This window comes from Budorcas taxicolor, chromosome 5 (genome assembly GCF_023091745.1).
Source record: "Budorcas taxicolor isolate Tak-1 chromosome 5, Takin1.1, whole genome shotgun sequence".
Lineage (NCBI taxonomy): Eukaryota > Metazoa > Chordata > Mammalia > Artiodactyla > Bovidae > Budorcas > Budorcas taxicolor.
The window spans coordinates 50116144-50133126 of record NC_068914.1 but is presented as its reverse complement, the minus strand read 5'-3'; the positions used below and the strand labels follow the sequence as shown (position 1 = coordinate 50133126).

Genomic DNA, 16983 nt, shown 5'->3' with positions numbered 1-16983 from the left:
TTTGCCCACTTTTTTTTTTTTTTCTTTTTTAAAATAAGCACAGCTGTGATATTGTTAAGCCACATCCTGACTTCTCTGCCCACCACCCTCTGGGTTAATTTTGTGGGAATTAAGGCCTTTAATTCCAAAGGAGAGTTGAGGCCAACTTGCTTTTCATGGGAAAATAAATGAGCAGGATGAGAGCTGGTAAACTCATCATCTATAGGGAGATGGCTGCATGTGGGTCTAAGTTGCTTAACAGGCCAAGGAGGGGAGAAATCTCAGCCGAACAGCTCTGCCTGCAGGACCTTCCCCCCTCTAGTGCCAAGGAACTCTGCAGAGAGCATTTTTCCTGCCACTTTTAGTGCTATTTGTGCGATTTCTGGAAATCACACTGCAGATCTGAGTACATATTTATATCCAGATTTCTAAGGAAGTTAAATGACGTATATCGTGACTTATTTACAACTGTACTGTTATTTAAGTTGCCATCCTTTGAAATGTCTCTCTATGAAGAGGCAACAGTCAACATTTTGGTGACTGGGTTTCCATAGACTTTCTTATCGCACAGGAGCATACACGCATACAGACAGTTTTACATAAATAGATTCATATGCCTGCTGTCTTATCATGGACGTCTATTTTTTAAAGCCTTTTTGCCTACTTCGTTTTTCTTTTCTAATCGCCTTCATCCCTAAAGTAGCCAGCCTTGAAAGTTTAATGTATATCCTTCCAAATCTTTTCTCATTGTATAATCACATACACACACACATAATTATTATTATGTGCAGAATATAGAACAGAACCAAGTATTTAAAACAATGTCTGCAGCATTATAGATACTCAATATTTATTAAATGAATGGTTTGCTTCCTAAAAGTGGGATAATTACATGCATGTATATATAATTATTATAATAATTATTCCATATATATAATTATCCCATCTTTCTGTATCTGGCATTTATCCTTCAAAGCTTCTAGCTAATCTCTCCGTATAGATTTAATTAATTCTTATGAATGGTTGCATAATAGCTCACAGTTATGAAGACAACACTTCATATAACAATATATTTAACTATATCCCTAATTGATAGTCAAGATGAATTTACTTTTTTGTTACTATAAAAAATAACAGCTAACACCTCTTGTGTTCCACAGACAAAGCATTTTTTTGCAAGCACTTTATATGTATAAAGTCATTAAATTAAGATTATTCTCTCCATTATAGGAAACTGAACAGAAGTAGATTAAGAAACTTTCCTAAGGCTGTATAGCCAGTAGATGGCAAACTAGTCAGTGTGGCTCCAAGGAGCCTTTCACAGAACTGGTTCTATATACAGCAGCTGTCAGCTCAATTGTACTTGCCTCCTAATGGAATGGTGCCTTGTTTCTAGCTGACAGTTTCCTAGGAGTGGAAGAATGTGTCTATTTCATATTGATAGATTGCTTTGCAAAAAGAGTGTAAGTTTTCATTTCCATCAAAACAATATATGAGAGTGCTCTTTTCTTCAAGAGATTATCATTTAAAAATATTACACATGTATTTTTAACCAATGTGAAGGGTGAAACGTGTGATTTCATTGTTATGTCTCTGCGCTTTTCAAACAGCAGTAAGGTTGAGTGTGATATGTTTATCAGCCGTTCGGATTTGCTCTACTGTAAACTGTTGTATGAGGGTTCTCCAGACACAGAATATATAATTACTTAGGTGATTATGGAGGCCTGGAAGGTCCAAAATGTGGGCTTTGGGGCAGGGTGGCAGCAGGCTGGAACAGTTGATGCTGCGGTCCAAGTCCAAAGACTCTGAGGCTGAAGACCCAGCCCTCCTTCCAACACATTTGCAACAACTAACCCTTTGGGTATGGTGGCCTTTCTGGAGCTATTAAAATTCAGACTGCCTGGACATGAAGTCTAGCTCTTCACTTTTTAGTGATTTGAATTCCTTAAAGTAAGGCTGTCAAAACCCTGCTTCATAGAGGTTCTAGGACACGTTCTCACTTTGTAACTTTCACTTGTTATTTATTCTATTTTAGGGATTGTCTTTTTTTTCAATAAATTATTAGGAATATATGAACTTGTCGCTGAAACTTGGCCTCTCTTCATTGGTTCCAAACAGAAAAGCAGAGAGAGTTTGGGTGAAGTAGAAGAGTAGCTTTTATTGCTTTGCCAGGCGAAGGGGGCCACAGCGGGCTGATGCCCTCAGTACTGTGAGCCACCCTGGAGGGGGTAGGGAGCACTTTCTCAGTGTTTACCGAGCAGGGCGTGACCTGCTCCTGGACAGTTCTGGGACTGGCTGGCATCAAGGTTCAAGCATCATCAACCTCCTTGTTCCAACCAATGTAGGCTCTATGTTCCTATGGTCAGCAGCTTTCATTTAGAGGGGGTCTGCTTCCTGTAAAAACAACTTAGGAATGTGGATCAGGCCTTTATATCTTTCAGGGACCTGTGAGCCATGGTGAGTCCTTACGTGGCAGGATTATAGCCTAAGCTGTAGCCAGTTTTCTAGCCCAACAGCTTTTCTTTGTTTTGACATCTTCACATTTCCCAATCATTAACTTGTGAGCCGGTTTACTTTGGAAGACACGACACAGGGGCTTGTTTAAAGATCAGTGCCTGTCATTTAGAAGACACACAAGATTAAAGCAGAAATCTTTACATAATCAAGTGTCTTTTGATCTTCTGTCCCCAAGTAATTGATTTATACCTATACCTTATAAGCAAGTATCTTTTATAGAAGATACAGGAGGCAGGACGTCTGATAAATGTTCCTCATTTCACTAATGTGAGAAATCCAACTTGTCAAATGCTTTCTCTATTTGTGCTGCAGATAAATTTAAAAATGGATAGCAATAAGACAATTTAACCAAAGAAGTATCATCTTTGTCGTGTGTAAGAACTTTCAGGTTCCTAGCAGTATAGAGTCATAGAAAGGACATCGTGACATCAGCCAGGTATACCGTGTTGGGGTAGATAGGCGTTCGTCATTTTCCCAGCCTCTCAGCAGTAGAGAATCCGCCTACTAATACAGGAGTCCTCCCCCACCCCGGCCCCGTCAACCCCCACGCCTCCCCAGCCCCTGCCATTGGATCCGTGGTTCCAGAAGATCTCCTGGAGAAGAAAATGGGGAACCCATTCCAGTATTCTTGCCAGGAAAATCCCATGCACAGAGAAGCCCGCCAGGCTACAATCCATGGGGTCACAAAGAGTTGGACTTAGCAGACTGAACAGGCTAGGTGAAAAACTTTAGAATTGTCGCTTAATAACTGTATCTCTGCTTAGAAATGCCAGGACCCTAGACAGTAACCATCAGAAACAATGACTTTGAAAACTTATTAATATTGTCCAAAAAAAAAAAAAAAAAAAAAACCTTAGCTTTGCTTTAACTTCGTCTTTGTTTCAAGGATTAGAAATAATGTTAAATAAATACCCTCCGACAAAAGTCTCACAATAAATGGTATCTATTACTGTCACGGCTCATATATTCTCATATCTGTACCACCTCCCAACACCTAGCACATATTGAAGTGAAGTGAAGTGAAGTGAAGTCGCTCAGTCGTGTCCGATTCTTTGCGACCCCATAGACTGCAGCCTACCAGGCTCCTCCGTCCCTGGGATTCTCCAAGCAGGAATACTGGAGTGGGTTGCCATTTCCTTCTCCAGGAGATCTTCCCAACCAAGGGATCGAACCTGGGTCTCCCGTATTGCAGGCAGACGCTTTACCATCTGAGCCACCAGGGAAGTCTCATATAAATATTTACCGAATGAGTGATAGCACTGAGATTCAAGTTGCACTCTAGCTAAAGCTTGGAGTCTTGCTTTTCGCGTTAGACCCTGAGTGCATCAGAAAACGAAGGATAAAAACCTTCTCCGACTTGCTGCCAGTGCTAAACTATTAATTCCCAACAAGCAATAGAACTCCGTAGTTACCCGCGCCAGGTCAAAGCAGTCTCCAGCTCTCCTTTGGCTACGCGGGAGCAAAGCAGAAGTTTATGCAAATACGCCGGCTCTAGCGTGCGCACGCGCAGAGACTGCGCAGAGCTCTTCTGAGTTCGGTGGAACTCAATTTGAGTACGCGGATTACAGCCGGGAGGATTTACGGAGGTTTCACTTCCGGTAGTACCGGAAGCAGCTTGAAGATGGCGTCCTCTAAGCAGAATGGGCCGACTGTAGCGTCGGGGAAAGGTGAGCTTCGTTCCGCGAAGCCGACGTCGGAGAACCGAGGTGAGATTGTCTAAAAACCGAAGCCTGGAGTTTGTGGATTTTGAGTTGTTTGTTTTTTTTGCTTTCGCTGGGTAGGCACGTGTAACGCTGCCTTGGTAGGATCTGTGAGTTTGTGTACCTGTGATTGCCGATTTGGGGGGTTGTTGACCAGACTTGAGGACTGACCGGCCTGTATGGTGCCAGCCACGTGTTCCTAATTTATTGCTTCTGCTGAAAGCCTCCAAAGTAGAGATGTTGCTGAATGCGTGTTTTGTAAAAATATGAGGAGTAAGAAATTGAGGAGGGCGCTTCAGGGCCTTAAACTCGCGGCGGTGTTTGGAAATCGTTGGCAGAATGAGGGATGAGGTGGGAGAAAGTGGTTGTTATGCATATCAGTGAACGAGTGGTAGTGATAATGAAGGGCTAAGACAGCAGTAGTGATAGAAGGAGGTAACCGGCGTGCCCTTAGCCTCAATTTGTCAGCCATTGAAGAAATTTCGGAACGTTTGTTGTTATTCCTATTTCTCCGGTTGCTGAAGTTATCAGCCAACCCAGCGCCTACTCTTTCAGCTGCGTTGTTTTTAAATTGCTCTCTTGCTTTGCGCTCGCGCTCTTGTTTTATCCAAGTGTGGTAGACAGAGAAATAGCCTGGGGCCTGCTCAGCCAGACTTGCTGGAAATATTAAAAACCTCAAACTTCGATTCTATAGGCGTTAGAGATTTAAAGTGTTTTGTTGTTTTAATTAAGGGTGTGGCAGAGGCCGGTGCATATACAGCTTAAAGAATAAAACCAACAGGTGAAAAGCAACTCGTCAGAGCGTTAAGAAGAATAGAGTATTACCAACCACACCTCCAAAACCCCCTACGTGCACCTCTCAGATCATTCTTTTACTTTAGGGACTTAAAGTAACCATTCTGAATCATGTTGAGTATTCTCTTTCCTTTCTTCATAATCTTTACTATGCCCAAAATGTTTTAATTTTGTCGGGTTTTGAATTTTACATGAATGAAAAAGGATTGTAGGTATTTTCTTGTATCTTGCTTCTTAGGCTAAACTTTGTTGTTATTCAGTTAGGGCAATACTTGGAGCTGTAATTTATTCTTTTTGCTACTGTATAATGTTATACGCTAATGTATATTTTCATTTTAATGTTGCTGGATATTTGGATTGTTCCCATTGTTATTACAAGCATCTTTATACATTTCTCCTGGTTAACATATTCTGGAGTTTCTCTGTTTATGTACATTACATGGGATTGGAATCTTTGTATTGTAGGGTAGAGCATGTGCAAATAATAATACATACTTCCAGAAGTAGTAGGAGTGCTAACACTTGGCTGTTATCTGAATTTTAAATTTGTTGTTTTGTTAAGTATGAAATCATATTGTGGTTTTAATTCAAACTATCCTGATTGCTAATGAGATTATACGTCTTTACACATGTTTGGGGTTTATTTGTTGTTCTTGTATTGTGGAACTAAACTTTTATCTCCTTAGCCAGGTGTTTTTCTTTTTCTTTTCTTTTTTTTTAAATTCACAACCAACGAGTTGTTTAAATTGGTAGGATCTTGGTCAGATAGGTTTTTGTGGTGGTTTAGTCACTAAGTCGTGTCCAACTCTTCCGACCCCACGGACGGTAGCCTGCCAGGCTCCTCTGTCCGTGGGATTCTCCAGGCAAGAATACTGGAGTGGGTTGCCATTTCCTTCTCCAGGGCATGTTCCTGATGCCAGGGATCAAGATTGCAGGCATATTCTTTACCAACTGAGCTAGGAGGGAAGCCCAGATGCGCATTTTAAGTAGTCAGTATTGCAGAATTTTAGGATTTTTTTCAAGATACTGAGGAGTAAATGGTAAATGAAGACTAATTCTCTGTGACTTGAGCCCTAAATAACAAAGTGGGTGTGAGTAAAAGAAACAGAAAGCAAGTATATCTGACTGGGATGGCTACAATGGACCATAAAGACCTGCTTCTTAAACTTCAGTATGCAAAGAATCTCCTCATGACACCATTAAAACCGATTTCTGGGCTTCATCTCAGAGGTTCACATTTAATAGGTTTGGATGGAACGCAAGAATTGCATTTCTGGCAAACTCCCAATTTATGCCTGTGCTGCAGGCCAATGGATCAGACCTTTGTGTAACAGTGAGTTAAAATATAGCTGTTGAATTTAAGAGGTTGTTAAATCCAGGACCAGGAGTTTTAACAAGTGATATAGGAGACAATTTATGGGCAATTTTAATGAGAGGAGACCTAGACTGAGTCAGCTTCATATTCCCTTACGCAAGTCACTTGAGCGTTTCTGAATGGAATATCTTTTCTAAAGTGGAAACAATCATACCAGTTCTTCCTTTCATAGTTCTGGTGAGAGTATACGGAGGGAGGTCACCTGGAAGCTCTAAAACCCTGTGGTAGTGAATATTAACTGAAAGTACACACTGGAATCAGGTTTTGAAAATTTTATGCATACACACATACAAATATATATACATAGGCTCCACTTCAGTTGAGTCTGAAATGTTACTTTATTTAAAATAGTAATGTAAACCAAATAGTCTTTGGATCCTCAACTCTAAAATAGTGTAATGCAGTAGAAGTTCGTGAGTATCCACTGTGTGCCAGGTATATGCCAGTAACTGTGGACCCAAGGAGCAGAGTCCCTGCCCTCAAGGAACTTTGTCTATGACGCGACTGGAACACATACTACAGATAATTCTAATACAGTATGTTGATAATGACAGAGGCATGTTCTTGGACTGTTGCATAATATAAAAAGCAGGGAAGAAGGAAATGCATGAGAGTATTGGGAAACTTGTGCATGTATGCGTACAGGTGTTCACAAAAACTTCAAAAGAAGTTAAATCTGATGTGTAGATTTTTCCTCCTCTGTAGATGAATCTGAACTCCTCACTGTTCCGGATGGTTGGAAGGAGCCAGCTTTCTCCAAAGAGGACAATCCCAGAGGACTCCTGGAGGAGAGCAGTTTTGCAACTTTGTTTCCGAAATACAGAGAGGCTTACTTGAAAGAGTGCTGGCCATTGGTACAGAAAGCCTTGAATGAACATGTATGCATGTTTTCTATATTGCTCTGAGATTGTTATTGCTTATATCTTTTAAGTAAGTGAATGTGTGATGATGGATTTCTATGTAAAGGTGCTAGCATAGCTGTTTAATTTGATTCGTTTGGTATTTTAAACACACTAGGTAAGCATGATCCTTACTGTTCATTTGTTCTTAGTTTTGTGAATAACAGATTACTTGGCAAAATTCACATGCTTTTACATTTTTAGGGGATTTAAATTTGTAGGGGTGTCTGAACCTCACTTGGAAACTCCAGATTTCAGAGTGTCTACTCTCTGCTGTGATGATTGCCGTCCACCTGTACGGTTTTGAGCTGAGGCATGCTCCTGGCATTGTTTAACATCTTCTTGTAAATGAAAGACGATGGATGTGACCGACTTTCCTGTTTGTTGTTCCTGCCATGCTCCTAGAGCAGTGTATTTGATTTTATTTTTCAAGCTGGATTGAGACCCCTTAGAGAATCAGGAAGTCAATTTAATGGCCATAAGTGAGCCTTAGGAAAAAAAATATATCACATGTGGTAAGGATAAGGATCATTTTATGAAGCGTTTGGTTTGTCTCTGTGTGTTTGTGTACACACTAGGTTGTGATAGAAAACCTGTTTCTCAGCTGTGGGACTGCTCTAGAGTCATTTGTGCCCACCAGGCATGAGGGTGGTTAGCAAACCAGGCTGTATTTTACAGCTGTCTACATCTGGGATTAGACCCAATTTGTTTCTCTGTGTGTGTGTGTTTAAACTGATAGACACCTAACCTTATGTTTAATTGTTCATCATTCATTGTATTGAAATATTCTTGAGGTCATGCTCACAAGTTAGAAAATAGCATTTTTATTTGCTTTGTTGAAGTCTGGTTCTTTTGAAAGTTAATGCATAGATTCTCTAGTTACTGCTTTTATTTTTAAACCTATGACAGTTTGTTTTCACTTTGTATTTAGCTAATGTTGTTGTTGTTGTTTAGTTGCTTGGTTGTGTCCGTGGACTGCAGCCCACCAGGCTTCTCTGTCCATGAGATTTCCCAGGCAAGAATACTGAAGTGAGTTGCCATTTCCTTCTCCTGGGGATCTTCCCACCCCAGAGATCGAACCTGCGCCTCTTGCATCTCCTGTATTGATGGACAGATTCTTCACTGCCAAGCCACCAGGGGAGAGTTTGAAAGGGAAAGTCTATTTTCACTCTAGGGGGAAGATTTTAGATTAGAGCAACATCAAGCCAGGGTAGGGAAATTATAAGCTTTACATTTTTACCTTTAAGTCTTAAGTATGACCTCATTTTGATTGATGTGTTTTGTTAGACTGGAGGTAATATTTATTCCAATAAGTGTAAATTATCCTAAAGCCAACAATAAATGTTTTCAATTACCTGAGTTTCTTATATTCTTTGAAATCTAAACGTAATCAAGTATCCCTTATTTACATTAACTTTCCAGCTTCTTCAAGGAGACAGTTAAAGGATTTTGAGATATCTTAATGGCACAGAAATTAATAGTTAGGCTAGGATAGGCTCTGTAATCATCTAAAATTGAATTCATTTTCAGATAACTGTTGTTGTTCGCTCCTTTTGTAGCATGTTAATGCAACCCTGGACCTGATTGAGGGCAGCATGACTGTCTGTACTACAAAGAAGACATTCGATCCATACATCATCATTAGGGCCAGAGACCTAATCAAACTGTTAGCCAGGAGTGTTTCATTTGAACAGGTAAATTTAGAATTAAATTTAGACTTTGCTTTATGCGCAGCAACATTAGAGACAACATATATCACTGCCGCCACCCCCCTCCCCACTAAAACGTTTTCATTTTTGTGTTTAAATTTCTTAGCTTGGAAAACATTTGTACTTGTAAAGAATGTTGATGAGCTATTTTCTTTATTTTCCCAAAAGGCAATACGAATTCTTCAGGATGATGTTGCATGTGACATCATTAAAATAGGTTCTTTAGTAAGAAATAAAGAAAGATTTGTAAAAAGAAGACAACGGCTTATTGGTCCCAAAGGATCTACTTTGAAGGTACTTTTTATTAGTGAAAAAGTATGTCTTCCTCTATTGTTAGTTTTTCAGTGTACTGAAGTTCAACTTTTTGCTCTTTTGACATAGGCATTGGAACTCTTGACAAACTGTTACATTATGGTTCAGGGAAACACGGTTTCAGCCATTGGCCCTTTTAGTGGCTTGAAAGAGGTGAGATTTATGCTCTTAAATTAGTTTTAGCAGAGAATAAATGAAAGAATATGGGTATACTATAATAGTTCATTGGATAATGTATTGTTTCATAATTTTAAAAAATTGTGCTTTGTTTGATTTTCATTAGTAAATTCTTCATGTAATTTGAGGGAATAGCCACTGCTGAACCTTAACATATCATGGCCAACTTTTGGTAACTACAGATAGATTCATTTCTGAATTCATCATTACTTCCCCTACTACAGGTTTTAAGTGGGTATTTTAAGATCTCAGTCTGTAGCAAACATTAGAAGACACATGGGTTTAAATGATTGGAGAATTGAGCAGATCTTGTTCTTTGCAGTAACAGGTACAGCCAGTTGAGGTCAGGCCCAGAAGACTTCTTTTAAGATGTATTTTCTTTGAGTTTTAATATGTTAATGTTTCATGAATATTAGTTTGTCACATGTTATGAGAAAATCTATAGAGCTCCTTTTGAGGCTTTTGTTGTGTGTATCTGGCTGTGAGCTCTTACTTCCTTTCCAGGGCCTTTAATAATACTTCTTCTGGACCTCTTTCTCATAAGTATCTGCTCTTTTCACATGGCGCAACAACAACTTAGGTATTTTGAGTATTTCATAGTTTTGTAGAGTCTAAGTATATTATTTAATTCTTACAACAGATCCTTAAGGTGGTTTTATTTCAAATGTATTACAGAATTCAAAAGCTGAAGTCAGGAGGAAAATTAAGTGACTTTCCTCTATGAAGTCCCAGCATTTGCTCACATATTTTCTAACTCTTAAGTCCAGCTCTCTTTCCCTAAATTGCACAGCTCCAGACTGTTGTGTTAATTCTGCGTATCACTTTTTTAGCAGTAAAATTGAGAGACTTCATTGTATCCAAGTGAGGTTAACTATTATGAAAGATCCAGAAGCCACTCAGAACAGTTGAAGGGACTACTATATCCAATTTGGTAGCCATTGCCTGGTTCATAGGTTATTTTGCAATATATTAATCCTCTTCTACCTAGTTCATTAAGATCTTCATTATAAATAACTGATTCATTTTTCTTTGCAAATTTCAGGTTCGAAAAGTAGTCCTAGACACTATGAAGAATATTCATCCAATTTACAATATTAAAGTGAGTGTTCACTGTTCATTAGTATAACAGTGGGTTATCAAATTGTTTTTAGCTACAGAAACTTTTCTTGAAAATAAATCTTTTATGAAAGTCTAATACACAGAACAGATAAAGCAGAACTATTTGGGTAGAGATAAGCCCACTCAACACTATCTCAGTCCTGTAGTTCCTTCTTTGAAAGCTTAGGTCTCTGAGGAGTATTGTGTGAAAGAAAGCTGTTGAAGGGAGCTCTGTAATGTAGTGATTCAGTTCTGATACAAATAAAATATGCTTCACGGAATTTGTTGTAAGTGAGTAAGTGAGGTCGCTCAGTCGTGTCCGACTCTGCGACCCCGTGGACTGTAGCCCATCAGGCTCCTCTGTCCAGGGGATTCTCCAGGCAAGAATACTGGAGTGAGTTGCCATTTGTTGTAGAGGGTACCAATTCACTTTCTTAGGCTAAGGAGCCCACAGACTGTATTTAAAAGTGTGATCTTTTAGAATTCTGCCATTATCTGTAAGTCTGGAATAATTCAGATTACATTAAAACTTGTTTTGGAATTTAACACTCAAAATTATAGGCTTATTGAGAGAGATGTTATATCCCTTATGCATAACATTCAGTGATTGTTCTTGGAGACATAACTATGGTATATGATGTTTTATGATGAATATTTGTTAAACAGTCCTTGAATTTGATGAATTTGAAAAGTCACTCTCAGATTGGGGTAAAAAAATGATTTTGCGTTTCATTGGGACATTAAAGAGAGCATGTCTTGCTCTGATGCCTACTTTGCATCCTGTGATGTTTTAGTGTCAATAAAATTCAGGTGGAGTTGGGGGAAATGTGAAATCGCTGGTTTCGTTGATCATGAGAAACTTTAGTTTTTTCTTTCCCTATGATACTTACATTTCATGTGCTACTGAAAGCTTCCTGCTTGTAGGAAACTTCACTAATTAAGCACTCTCTCTGTATAATTAAGTTGAATTTCAAAGGTTTTAATGAAAAACTTAGTCTTATTTTTCATCTCTATTTTAATGATTCTGTTTCTTAATCTAAATTTCTAATGGTTTTCTGATGCTTGGTTAGTTATGCATATTTGAGATTATATGCTTTTTTCTTTACAGAATTGATTTAATCCTACTGAAGCAGCTAAGAGTTGTTCCTTTTGAATTGTTATTTGTAGGAACATTGTTTATAATGTCTTAGGTTGAGAAACATGTCACTTCTTAAATTAAAGTGTTTACTTTGTTTGTATATTACCATGACCCAAGACCTTAATGATTAAACGAGAGCTGGCGAAAGACTCTGAGTTAAGATCACAAAGTTGGGAAAGGTTTTTGCCACAGTTCAAGCACAAAAATGTGAATAAACGCAAGGAACCAAAGAAGAAAACTGTTAAGAAAGAGTATACACCATTCCCACCACCACAGCCAGAAAGTCAGGTCAGTATTAAATGTTGAATTTTGTTACATGAGAGGGAAACCATTTTAATCTGTTTTGTCAGAAACTTTGAGGGTGTTTTAGGTGGAATTTCTGTGGGTGTTTGGGTGTGTAGAGATGCAAGAATCTGAAGGTAAGTGTAGATATACTTATTTTGAACTAACTATGGAGATGGGGAGTGAAAGCTTCACGCTGTGAGAGTAAAATGACATCAAGGTGGTTGATGTTGGTTGTGTATCTATGCCTGTAGCCACTGAATGTTCCACGGTTAAAAAATGTCAGTGGCGCAGCCGTGAGTGCTTTCAGTTCTTCTTTAGCCTCATTCATGTGACATGTACTATATATTTTGCTCTGGATTTGAAATCTTAACTTCCAGTATCTGTCCTTTTTTTTTTTTTTTTTTTAAAGATACGAATGTCTCTCATTTTGTCAGCTCTCTTCTGGCATAATTTCTTTTCTCTTGCCTGTCGCTGTTTCCTTTCATACTCCCTTTTTCTGTCACACCTGTCTGACAGAGCAGCCCTGAAACTTGCATCAGTCCAAAAACTTGCCTTCTTTCCCCATAGTGTGGCTACTAAACAAAGCTGAAGAAAGTCCTCTCTTTGGATCATATTCCTTAAAAGCCCACATTTCCAGCCTCAGATGGTTGCAGCAGTATTCTCTGGCTGCTTTGTGTCCTCTTAATTCTTCTGCCACTCTTCCACTCCCAGTAGATGACGTTGGCTTTTTACCCCTCAAATATTTGAGATGACCAGGCAAGAACTCTTTCAACTTGCTCTTGGCTCACATTTTTTTCCCCATCTGCATCAGTCCATTCTTTGCTTGTTCTGTGAGTTCTTTCTTCACCTGTCTGCTGGAGGATCTTTCTTCATTATTCCTTCCCTTGGCTGTATGTTGAAGTTTTTCCTTTAACCCCCCTTTTTTTTTTTCCTTTATACTATCTTGTCTTTCCCACAGCCCTGTGTTTGCAGTTTTCAGGGAAGGTTTGATGAAAGGTCAGAGGTGAAAAGGTAATGATGATCATCATAGTGGAAAAAAAAAGCTGTAAGTGTTGGATCTTGAGCTCTACATTGGAAGATAAAGTGAAGCCAGAAGGAAAGTGTTAGTTGGGGAAAAGTAGTGAGTGACTCAGGTGGTAAAGCATGCTTCTGTAACACCTGGTGTATTCCATGTAGCCCTGTCTTGTACTCACTAGTTGTCTTACCTTCCTCTTCTAGAACTGTAAGCTTCTTGAATCAGCAGTGTCTCGTTTGACTTAACTTTGCCACTTATTTGCTATGTTCAGTTGCCCAGTTGGGTCTGACTCTCTGCAACCCCATGGACTGCAGTACGCCACTCTTCCCTGTCCATCACCAACTCCTGAAGCATGCTCAAACTCATATCCATCGAGTTGGTGATACCATCCAACCATCTCATCCTCTGTCATCCCCTTCTCCTCTTGCCTTCAGTCTCTCCCAGCATCAGGGTCTTTTCCAGTGAGTCAGTGCTTTGCATCAGGTGGCCAAAGGATTGGAGCTTCAGTTTCAGCATCAGTCCTTCCAATGAATATTCAAGACTGATTTCCTCTAGGATGGACTGGTTTGATCTCCTTGCAGTCCAACGGACTCTCAAGAGTAACACCACAGTTCAAAAGCATCAATTATTTGGCACTCGGCTTTCTTTATGGTCCAGCTCTCATATCCATGCATGACTACTGGAAAAACCATAGCTTTGACTAGATAGACTTTTGTTGACAAAGTAATATTTCTGCTTTTTAACATGCTGTCTAGGTTTGTCATAGCTTTTTTCCCAAGGAGTAAGCATCTTTTAATTTCATGGCTGCAGTCACCATCTGCAATGATTTTGGAGCCAAGAAAATCAAGTCTGTCACTGTTTCCATTGTTCCCCGTCTATGTGCCATGAAGTGATGGGACTGGATGCCATGATCTTAGTTTTATGAATGTTGAGTTTTAAGCCAGATTTTTCACCTGTCTCTCACTTTCATCAAGAGGCTCTTCAGTTCCTCTTTGCTTTCTGCCATAAGCGTGGTGTCATCTGCATGTCTGAGGTTATGTTAATTAGCATAATTTAACACATTTGTGCCCCCAGTTTCTTTGGACATAAAATGAGGATGATGATCATACCTAGTCTCAAAGAATTGTCTATGAGAATTTGAGAATTAAGCAAGGTAGTCATTGTAGAGAGCTTAGTAATAGTGTAGAGCGTTGCCTTAGATAGATCAATTGTATGTTTACTATTTAATGACTGAGTTGTTACTTGCTCTAATTAGTATTTAGTCGCTACATGCTGACAATTCTTGCTTTTCATTTTGTATGATGAACAAAATGAAACTTCAAAACAAAACAGGGTTTTATCTCCTTTTTTCTGTTCCTTTTATAAAGTGTTACCTTGCTCTCTTCACTCTTCTCAGGAAGCTTCAGTCATTTCTAAATCACATCCCACCTCCCTTATCTGTCATTCATGTTTCTTCATGTCCCAAACTCTTTCCAAGTGTCTTTCCTCACTTTTTTGAGTCATTGACCTTCCGCCTCCCCTGAAGCAGTCGGTTGAGTATTCCATGGACACATCACCTACTTTCCTACCTACGTGCTTTTGTGTATGTGTATCCTTGTCAGCTTAGAACACGTTTCCTTCTTCTTAGGCCACTACCTTACGTAAGAGTTTCGACCCTACTGTCTTTTACCTCAAGGTCACTGTGAATTTCTTAGGAATTGACTTCCCATCTACATGATTTCTGAAGTAATTGTAAATACTCATTTCAACAGATTGATAAAGAATTGGCTAGTGGTGAATACTTTTTGAAGGCAAGTCAAAAGAAGAGACAGAAAATGGAAGCAATAAAGGTAAGACTGTGTCTAGCTTGCAACATTAATTGCAAAGTGCATAGATACTTTGGATTCTTACTTAACTGTGAAAACTTTGTTAACCATGTAGGCTAAACAAGCAGAAGCTCTTAGTAAGAGACAAGAGGAAAGAAACAAAGCTTTTATTCCACCTAAAGAAAAACCAGTTCACCTAAAGAAACCTAAGGAAGGTAATGCTGTTTTCTAAGTCTTGTTATGATGCTGAAGTCTGTTAGAGGAAAAGTAAACCCATAGTGAATTTGTTGCATCTCTGAGTTCATGTTAAGAAATAACCACATCTTTCATCAGTTCTCTCAGCATTTCATTACTCACAAATCCTCGGGACGAGGTGACTGAGATAACCCATAATTTAGTACCAGCTCGTCGGGAAGATCCCCTGGAGAAGGAAATGGCAACCCACTCCAGTATTCTTGCCTGGAGAATCCCATGGACGGAGGAGCCTGGTGGGCTACAGGGTCACAAAGAGTCGGACACGACTGAGCGACTTCACTTTGACTTTCACTGTCTATTTGAGAGTATCCCAGGTTGACAGTTGCTTCCTGATCTCTGCTGTGCTAAGGAAGGACTCTCTGTTTTGAAAGACAGAAACCAGAGCAGTGAATCCTCTGTAGAAATAGAGCGGGGAGATCCCTGAGCTCTGCTGTCATGCCCCTTAAAGAGCTTATCAAATTTATACTTTCTTTACTTGTATAATCTGTGACTTAAAACTTGATGCTTGTATTGTTAACATGGATTTCTCATCACCTTGGGTTAAAACAACACCAGCAAAATAGCAGGAATATCTTTCTTACTTAGAGGCTATTAAAAAGATACTCAGAGAAAATACCATCATTCCTGGCCTTGTTTTGACCTACATTCTCTTTTACATTTTCTTTTCCCCTAGTGACCTTTGTCCTCTTCTGTAAAGTAATTCTCCCAAGTGGTCAGTGAGGGGAGGGAGGTCACCAGTATTATAAAGTTCCAGTATTGTACATCACCTATTGGTCTAAGCTGGATGTAACGTTACTATTTTGTTAATATATATCAGTGTTAACAACTTAAAAAATAGTGTATTCTACTTAGATCATTGGTTATATAAAAGTTAAAAATATCATAAGCATCATAATTTTTAGTCTGTAGAGTCGGTCAGTTATGTACTCTCAAGGCGTTCAAATAGTTTAATCTCACTTTAATACTGAGCAAAGTGTAGCTGTTCCATTGTAGTGGAGACTTGAAGTCTGCTCTCAAGTGGCTGGGGTGTTTGTATGCTGACATTTTATCTTGTGGTTCTTTTATGTCCTGAATACTGTTCTTTAAATGATAAGAAAAAGTTGCCATTTTTCGCTACTGCTTTTCTTTATTTTGTTCAAACTTTTGGTGTTAACTGCATGGTTTGGTTCAGTTAGGACCTCCAGATACTCTCAGATTATTGTCTTTATTACCAAAATCCTGTTAAATGAAATAATACTAGTTATTCATTGAACTAACATTTGGAAAACTAAGTTTTTAAAAGAGTACTGTAAAGTTCTAGAATGTGGAAATGAATATAAATAATAATTTCAAACAATTTAAGGACAAAAATGTAATTTCAACATAGTTGAATCCAGTAATTGGTTCAGATAGTTAAAGTGTAATGTCATTTTCATGTATATTCTTATTAGTCTAAGTACTTTGTTTTCTCCTAGTTTGAAGAAATTTCTAACTTTCCTTTTAGCAGGTATTTTGTATTTTATAATATGACCTTTCAATTACAATAGTACTCTGAAATTATTCATATTTCTGTAATCTTTGTTTTATTTGGTAAAATCTAAAGAATTACGTGTATTGTTTTTTAATTTATTTAGCTTCTACTGAAACTAAGATTGATGTGGCTGCCCTCAAGGAAAAGGTTAAGAAAGCAAAGAATAAGAAACTGGGAGCTCTTACAGCTGAAGAAGTTAAGCTTAAAATGGAAGCAGATGAAAAGAAAAAGAAGAAAAAGTAACACAAACTCTGAACTAAAATTTATTAAGCTATCTCCTTTTGTAAAGGATTTTGAAATACTGTAGTTGGCAACATTAGTTGCCTTATCCATGAGAAGTAATACCCTGATCACTTTTTTCTGAGTTTGTGCTTTATTACAGTGTTAATATAAACAACTGTTCTTTAAGAATTA

At 38.6% G+C, this 16983-nt stretch overlaps 1 protein-coding gene across 1 annotated transcript; it reads left to right on the top strand.

Annotated features, from left to right (window-relative positions):
- The first annotated feature begins 4117 nt into the window (after positions 1 to 4117).
- Positions 4118 to 16964, top strand: KRR1 (KRR1 small subunit processome component homolog). Its single transcript, XM_052640831.1, has 10 exons — positions 4118 to 4202; positions 7072 to 7244; positions 8825 to 8959; positions 9143 to 9268; positions 9356 to 9439; positions 10506 to 10562; positions 11817 to 11987; positions 14751 to 14828; positions 14920 to 15019; positions 16673 to 16964. The coding sequence occupies exons 1-10, from the start codon at positions 4118 to 4120 to the stop codon at positions 16810 to 16812; spliced, it is 1149 nt and encodes a 382-aa protein (XP_052496791.1). The 3' UTR covers positions 16813 to 16964.
- The last annotated feature ends 19 nt before the right edge of the window (positions 16965 to 16983 follow it).

What these genes read in the sequence shown, in the direction of transcription:
- KRR1 (XM_052640831.1), top strand. Translation starts at nt 4,118, where the DNA reads ATGGCGTCCTCTAAGCAGAATGGGCCGACTGTAGCGTCGGGGAAAGGT. An exon ending in GCCGACGTCGGAGAACCGAG is followed by an intron (nt 4,203 to 7,071) that starts GTGAGATTGTCT and finishes CCTCCTCTGTAG; the next exon opens with ATGAATCTGAACTCCTCACT. An exon ending in CACCACAGCCAGAAAGTCAG is followed by an intron (nt 11,988 to 14,750) that starts GTCAGTATTAAA and finishes TCATTTCAACAG; the next exon opens with ATTGATAAAGAATTGGCTAG.